This window comes from Mus pahari, chromosome 10, assembly GCF_900095145.1.
Source record: "Mus pahari chromosome 10, PAHARI_EIJ_v1.1, whole genome shotgun sequence".
NCBI classification, from domain to species: domain Eukaryota; kingdom Metazoa; phylum Chordata; class Mammalia; order Rodentia; family Muridae; genus Mus; species Mus pahari.
The window spans coordinates 56,978,510-56,986,867 of record NC_034599.1 but is presented as its reverse complement, the minus strand read 5'-3'; the positions used below and the strand labels follow the sequence as shown (position 1 = coordinate 56,986,867).

General features: G+C 41.6%; 1 protein-coding gene across 1 annotated transcript in view; it reads left to right on the top strand.

Annotated features, from left to right (window-relative positions):
• Glce (glucuronic acid epimerase) overlaps nt 1-5,387 on the top strand; it is a 67,276-nt gene extending 61,889 nt beyond the window's left edge. Inside the window, exon 5 of the mRNA XM_021206471.2 lies at nt 3,024-5,387. Coding sequence (XP_021062130.1) covers nt 3,024-4,048 — 1,025 coding nt within the window. The 3' untranslated portion in view covers nt 4,049-5,387. The remainder of the gene's footprint in view (nt 1-3,023) is intronic.
• Nucleotides 5,388-8,358: the final 2,971 nt, after the last annotated feature.

The window sequence follows — 8,358 nt, the reverse complement described above, 5'->3', positions numbered from 1 at the left end:
GATTTTACAGCACAAGCCATTGGTGTTCTGTTGAGAATTTTTTTCCCTGTGCCCATATCTTCGAGGCTTTTCCCCTGATTGCTATACTTTATAGTTTGATACAGTCTCACTCTTCTGTTTGGTTTTGGTGGTAGTGATGGTAGTTTTGGTACTTGTGTTTTTAGTGTCAAATCTAGAAAATAATTGGCAGCATGTTTGTCCTCTTTTGTTAAAGTACACATGTGCCATCTAGACCAAACAAAGTTTTAGTAGCTCCTGAAAATAACTGCTCAGAAAATAGGGCCCATGAGCTTGTAGGATTCTGTTAGTAGATTAGAAGGAGGAGACCCCAGACAGCAGGGTGTTCTAAGGAGTTAGAACATCACACCATCCCTTATTCTACCACTCAGACCTCACTGTAGTCTTGCAGATTATATGACTTCACAAGTATGACCAAAAGAAGGACACTGAAAGACCGTTTCCTGTCACCCTTGGGAAGACTCCAGTTGTTGACTGTGAGGACTGTGACTTCTTATCGGTCTTCAGTGTCTCAGAGCCCTTTTGTTAGTGTTAAGGATTTAGAAAAATTAATAATCAGACCTTTAGAAAGGTTCATTCATTACTGAATCCTTTGGACTCATCTGGTATATTAAGATATAATAAGAGGATTGATTAGACTATGTCCCTTAATTCAATTTTTATAAATAAAATGAAAAATTAGAACAGAATTCTGGGAGGAAATGGATTTCAGCTTTCCTTTATCTGGACTTTAAAGATGGTTCATTGTCTTCAGTCTGCCCAAATAGATGTAATACTTAATATTGATGTCAGATGAATGAGGTATTACCCCAAGATAAAAAAAGAGAGAGAGAGACCCAGCAGAGTCTACTGTGCCAAGTGTTCTACAGTACATCAGGTAGTTGAACTCAAGTTCCAGATTTCACTTTAATGGAAAGGAAGAGAGTACTAGTTAGAGCAAGCATGGTAACATCTTGACAGATAAAATAGATTTTGTTGAACTAAATTCTTACTATTGTGGTCAATTTTTTTTAATTATTTTTATTTTTATTTATTTTTTTGTTTTTTTTCGAGACAGGGTTTCTCTGTATAGCCCTGGCTGTCCTGGAATTCACTCTGTAGATCAGGATGGCCTCAAACTCAGAAATCCATCTGCCTCTGCCTCCCGGGTGCTGGGATTAAAGGCATGCACCACCACGCCTGGCTGTGGTCAATTTTTAAAACATCTCCCAAGCATTATTTGAAGTTGGCTGAGGTGTTCTCATTCTTAATACAATTTTCCACCTGCTTTATCAAATGTAGTCATTAAGAGCTTTGGGCGATGTGTATTCTGGTATATACTGGTGGAATCCAGCATTGAGACATTTGACTCCACATGCTGACGCCGTCCAGGCTGATCTGATCTTTGCTCCTGAATATCTTCTCCAGGCCTGATAGCAGCAGAGACTTATTTTAAGGCTAGGTCTAAGAGAAGGAACCTCTGTTGAGTATTCTTTTACGCATATGTTTTCAGTGTCATTTGTCTTCCTCCTTGGTACTTGGGCCCAGAAACCTGGATTACAGGCCATGTTATACTTGTAGTTGTTTAATCTCACGAAACCTGCAGGCCTTCACCTTTAAAACAGAAATAATCCATATTTACCAGCCTCAGGACCAAATGACAGTCTGTGTGGGTGTGTTTGGGGAATTTAAGCCATGTAAGGATTAAGATGTTTATATTTCCCTTTGATCTTTTAAAGTTTGTGCTGCAAGTATTGTTTATTTATGTGATGTGTGTGTGCTTCTGGGCATTATCTTTGCTGCTGTTTGGTTTTAATATGCACAGTGTCTTTGGTAACTGTTAGGTGAGTATCATTCAACTATCACTGTCCTCTAGCTATACGAGAGAAATTTCATAATTTGCTAAATAAAATAGCTTTTACCATTTTATTAATATGTGGTAATTAGTAGGTGGCAAAAATTACCATCATTTGTCACTGTTCTAAGCCACTGTCTTTTTAAAATTGTCAAAATATACTGCAAAGTTAATATCGTCTCTGCTAACACTAGAAACTGGAACTTGGAAAGTTCTGTTTTGTCTCTTCAGACCTCTGGCAGAGCAGGAATTGTGAAGGGTTTTTTAATCCCCGTCCCTCTTTTTATCTTCTACACAAGCCCATTGTTTAATTTCCAGTAATTTTGTTCAGAGTTCCAGAGAATATAAAGAATAAACATCATTTTCAATATTAAATTTAAAGCCAGTCTAGACATCCTGGGTTCTGTCCTTTGTATTTGGCAGGTTACTTGACTATGTATCTCAGTTACACATCTGTAAAGTGGGAGTAAAACAGTGCATACTCACAACCAAGTGGGCGCCAAGTAAGGTCAGAAATGTGGGACACAGAATATAAGGAGCACATCCAAACTGCTTTGGAAATGAAATTTCATACGTAGCCATTCTGTCTAAAACTTTTAACTCTCTTGTAATAATATGCATTGAATCAGGTGTTGGCTGTTTTTCTCCCATTTGTGGAATAAGTGTACTAACTAATCAGTGACATTGAATCAGCTGTTGGCTGTTTTTCTCCCGTTTGTGGAATAAGTGTACTAACTAATCAGTGATCCTGATCGGGTGACGTCAGGTCCAGAAAGGACAGTTTTATCAGCAGTTCTGCTTCTTCTTCTTTTTTTTTTTTTTTTTTTTTTTTTGGTTTTGGTTTTTTGAGACAGGGTTTCTCTGTGCAGCCCTGGCTGTCCTGGAACTCACTCTGTAGACCAGGCTGGCCTCGAACTCAGAGATCCGCCTGCCTCTGCCTCCCAGGTACTGGGATTAAAGGCGTGCACCACCACGCCCGGTTTATCAGCAATTCTTAGTTATTTGCTCAGAATCCTTCCTGTAAACCCAAAGAGTCAAAGGTAAAGGGAAGCCATCATTAATTTTGTGGAGTTAATTTTCTGTGGTCAGTAGCTGTCAAGGATAAACTACAATTAAATTTTAAGTATAAAAATAATTTTTTTCTAACCAGTCCTTGGTCTGTTCCCCACAGAATCCAGTGAAGGTGTGTCTTTGCAGCTGGGAAACACAAAAGACTTCATTATTTCATTTGACCTCAAGCTCTTAACAAATGGGAGTGTGTCTGTGGTTCTGGAGACCACAGAAAAGAATCAGCTCTTCACTGTGCACTATGTCTCAAATACCCAGCTAATTGCTTTCAAAGACAGGGACATATACTACGGCATTGGGCCCAGAACATCGTGGAGTACAGTTACCAGAGACCTGGTCACTGACCTCAGGAAAGGAGTGGGCCTTTCTAACACAAAAGCTGTCAAGCCAACCAAAATCATGCCCAAAAAGGTGGTTCGGTTGATTGCAAAGGGGAAGGGATTCCTGGACAACGTTACCATCTCAACCACAGCCCACATGGCTGCATTCTTTGCTGCAAGTGACTGGCTAGTGAGGAACCAGGATGAGAAAGGTGGCTGGCCAATTATGGTGACCCGGAAGTTAGGGGAAGGGTTTAAATCATTAGAGCCAGGATGGTACTCTGCCATGGCACAAGGGCAAGCCATCTCTACCTTAGTCAGGGCCTATCTTCTAACGAAAGACTATGTATTCCTCAATTCAGCTTTAAGGGCAACAGCCCCATACAAGTTTCTGTCGGAGCAGCATGGAGTTAAAGCTGTGTTCATGAATAAACATGACTGGTATGAAGAATATCCAACCACACCTAGCTCTTTTGTTTTAAATGGCTTTATGTATTCTTTAATTGGGCTGTATGACCTAAAAGAAACAGCAGGGGAGACGCTTGGGAAAGAAGCGAGGTCCTTGTATGAGCGCGGCATGGAATCTCTTAAAGCCATGCTGCCCTTGTATGATACTGGCTCCGGGACCATCTATGACCTCCGCCACTTCATGCTTGGCATTGCTCCCAACCTGGCCCGCTGGGACTATCACACCACCCACATTAACCAGCTGCAGCTGCTCAGCACCATCGACGAGTCCCCAATCTTCAAAGAGTTTGTCAAGAGGTGGAAAAGCTACCTTAAAGGCAGTAGGGCAAAGCACAACTAGAGCTCGAAACCAAAAGTGCATTCCAGCCTCTTCTGTGTCAGCAGCAGAACTCAGCAGCACGTCGCACACTTTAAATGCTGTGTTCTGGGTTTGTGAGTCACCGCACTGTAAGAAGAGACCCTTAAAGTTAGTCTTCTGAAACAGTTGCATTCCACGGGTCAGGTGCTTAGAAAGGTAGCGAGGAGAGTGCACCGAACAAAGACCTCGGCCCTCTCATCATGTAGGCCTCCATGCAGAGTCACTCTCAGTCTGAGGAAGATACTGGTAAGTCACTGCTGCTAGCCTGCTGCCAGCACTTACCTAAACTTAGTATGGAGTGCTTTTAAAATGTGATTATTTATATTTATACTGAAAGCAGGCTTTTAGAAATCAGTGTGCTGTACTACAGTAAATGTGTGAGTATAGCCTGGATCGTGGACTGTTTTTTAAAAGTGTTTCTTTCCCGTAGATTCATTTCTTGAGAGGGAGTGAGCATTTATTGCATTTGTTGAATTATATATGGAAAATATTTTGAATTATGGTTTTCTTGAACTCTGTATATCTAAACACAGCCTGTGTTCAGGTTTCACAGTCACATACATAAGCACAACTAAAATGAAACTTGTTGACTGCACAAGAAGTTACAGACATGCTGTGTTTTATGAAACTTGGTCTACAATCAGTAAAAGTTTGATAATCGTCTTCCCCACCTCTGCTCTAGTGCAGTGTGTCTGTGTCACTAGAAGGCTGCATTTCATTTCATACTATCCTTTAGTAGTCCTGTCCAATGAGAGGACATTACCCAGAATATTAACTATAAGCCTAAACTTGTGACAGACTTGATGCTTTGAAACTGACCATTGGTACCTCCTCCTTAAAAGAGAAGTGTCATATTCAGGAGTCACAGTAAAGTCTCTCCTGCCTGGGTTGCCACCATTGCTTTTCACATCATCGTTTCTGTCCTCACTGTTTCTCTGAAGCTTAATTTTGAATGATTCCAGCATTGAAACAGAAGAGATGCTACTGTGTCTGCTGTCTGTGTGCCATCAGATCTGTAAGTGAGTTTCAGAGTCCTCATGCCATGGACAGTGCTGTAAGGCTTCGGGCATTAGGTAAAAGCAACAGTGATTGGTTTGCTCTGGTTTTTGTTTAGGGTGTGATAATATGAAGACAGTTGGGTAACAATAGCCTCACCCTTTCTAGGGACAAACAGTGGAGCTTATCCATGCTGTTGGTCAGATGCATGTTTAAGACGAGGTGGGTGATCTGCCCACACACTGTACTTCTGCTGAAAAATACACACACACACACACACACACACACACACACACAGAGAGAGAGAGAGAGAGAGAGAGAGAGAGAGAGAGAGAGATACACATAGTAAACTATATCAGCATCAAAGGAGACAGGGAAGAAGAGCTGTACTGAAGACAATATTAAACTTTTAAAAAATAAGCTTAGACTCGCAGTGTATATGACCACACCTTACTTCCACCTACAAGGTAGCTAGTGTGGTCGGTCATACGGCTCCCCAGCTTTTACCTCTGTGGTTCTCACACATGAGGTGTTTCAGCAACATCTGAACATGCACATTTGTCTCAGCAATAAAAGCAAAGACTCCCTTTTTATTTTCAGTACCTATGTTCAAAACAAGCTGGCCTACCTGGGAACACTGTCCACTTATCAGATTTGTTACTGGAGTGGCCCCGACTTCTGCTTTCTGTTTGCATACTGGTCTTCAGATGAGAGGAGTCAGTGAAATCATCCTGGAACTGATTTTGTGACAAACACCAGTGCCTTACCAATGTGGTTGTCCTTTTCCACTGAAGAGGGAAAGTTGTTTTGTTTTGGTTTGGTTTTGTTTCTATTTCTGTTTTTGATGTAGAAATGGCAGTTCACTGCTGTTGCTTTTCCACTGCCTTCCACATTGCAACAGCTACTTGACTTATCTTGTGATCCCAGAATTCCCTAAGAGGTCACACTAAGTCTGTGACAGCACTGTCAGTGCTTGGCTTGTCAGACGTGAGGGAGGATGCCTCTGTGTCACTGGAGGTTAACAAAATGAGACTCTGGGTGTACAGGAATTCTGCCTGTGAAGTGGGATCCACAGCATTTTTGACTGGTGGGAGAACTGGGCATGTATGGAGGAACGCTGCCAGGGACCCATGCGGTTTTGCCTGCAGGAAACTACAAAGTTCCCTAAGTTTTTAAATCATGTAAATGTTTACTGATCCTGAGTATAGAGAGAATGGGGAGGGTATTTTAATTTTTTGTTGTGATTTTTTTTTTTAAGGGTATTGGTTTGGTTCACTTATCTGAGTTAGCTTCCATGTTGAATCTGTTGCCATTTCAGTAGTAAAACAGCCAAAAGTTTCTAGAAAAGAGCAGGTTTGACCTTTAGGAGTTACTGTATATAACGGCTTCATTCAAGAGCCACACGACATCTGTGAGATGTGCAGAAATGTCACAAGCACTCTCCAGATGTGCTAGGCCTCTGTCTTTGTTGGTGTATAGACTCTTACCAAAAGCTGCTGGTTTGTTCTTGTAATTGTTTCCTTGCTTCTCCATTGTACATGTGGGGTATATGCCATGTGTCAAATATGCAATAATGTGTTTACCGGATGCCCTTCTGGAGGGTGGTCCTCTGTAAAGCTGTACAGCCTTTGCAGTTCAAGCACAATGTGCACATGTTAGTTTTATATACAGCAAAACTTGATTTTTTCAAATGGAAAGGTATTTTGTTTCTATACAAAGTTAAATGGGTTGTTTGTGCTTAATGTAAAGCTGCTTTATAAAATTGTAAAATAAAGTTTTTATCTCGAAAAGAAATGTACTTGGATATTTCTCTTCTTTTCTGCTTAGTTTGTAATTATGTGAACCCAGTAAGCATTTGACCAGTATTTCTTGTTGAACCTGAAGACAGGAGCCTGAGTCTGTAGGGAGCCACAGTGCACCAGGTAGGTTCAGAACAGAAAGTGCTGCACTGTACTGTCAGGAACTGAAGCCCATGTCAGGGCTCTCAGGTGAAGATGGGTGGGAGTAGGGAAGGGATCACTTGAGCAAACACTTGGTTCCCCAGCTGGATGTGCACATGCCCTCCCAGGTTACAGCTGGGAGTTCCAGGCTGCCTGTCATCCTTCTACACTCGCCTCTGTAGAGTGATCAGCACCACCTTGTAGTCTCTGTGGCTTCATTTTACTAAATTCCACACACAAATCTATGCTGGAATTGAGTTGATCACCAGTCAGCTAAGCTGTTAGCTTTCAGTAGCTATGCAGGTCTCAGCACAAGGCTGTTCCTCTCTCTTAGAGCTGTCCCTTGTCTTCCACCTTAGTTGAGAAAGAGCTTTGTGGTCACAAGCAGTCTTGGACTAGAGTGGATCACAGACTACTCTTGCTTTGATTTTGCAGTGTGTGACAAAATTCAGAGTTGGCAATGAACCTCATACTCATTTCTTCATCACCCTCGGGGTGCAGGTCCTCCAAACCACACAAGTCCTCATACCTGAAGAGTCAGTCTTTCCTGCCCAGGTGCTGGGCAGACCTGCTAGTAGCTAGGCCACTCAGTCCCTCCAGCAAGAATCCAAAATTTGGTTAGAACTTTTAGACTGAAATAGAAAGAAAAGCAAAGTTGGGAAAACCAATCTTGGCAGGGCTCCAAGGCCTGGACCCAGTGCATCCAGAGAGCAGTGGGCCTCCATTCAGGTCCCATGTGTGCTGGTGTTGGCTAGGTTTGGTTTGGTTTCTATGACTTACAACAGTTGAGGCCTACAGAATCGTAGTGCCTCCACTGTTACGGAAGTGGTCTGCAGAGGTACATTTTTTTCATCTGCTAGGGCTGCTGTAACAAAATACTGCAGGCCAGAGTAGCTTAAGCATCAGAAATTCACATTCTCAATGCCAGAAATGAGAACTATAAAATAAAGTCGTAGCTAGAGTCCGTTTCTTTTGAGGTTGTTTTTCCTTCTTTCTGTCTTTTCCCCATGTCGTCATATGGTTGTCTATGTTGTCCAAGTCCTAATCTCATAAGGAAACTAGTCCCACTGGATTAAGGACTAGTCCTATGACCCTGTTTTTATATGTATCTCCACATACAGTCATATTTTGATATGTTGAGGCTTAAGACTTCAACATGCCAATTTGGAGGCAAGATGTCACAATTCAATCCATAGTAACCACTCCACACAGAACACAGAATGATCATTTGATAACCACTGAAAGTCCCAACTTGGGTGCTTCTAAAACACAAATGGGGCAGAGATTTTTTTTTTTTTTTTTTTTTTTTTTTTTTTTTTTAATTTAGTTTTTCCATTTAGACCAAAGTTTCCACCC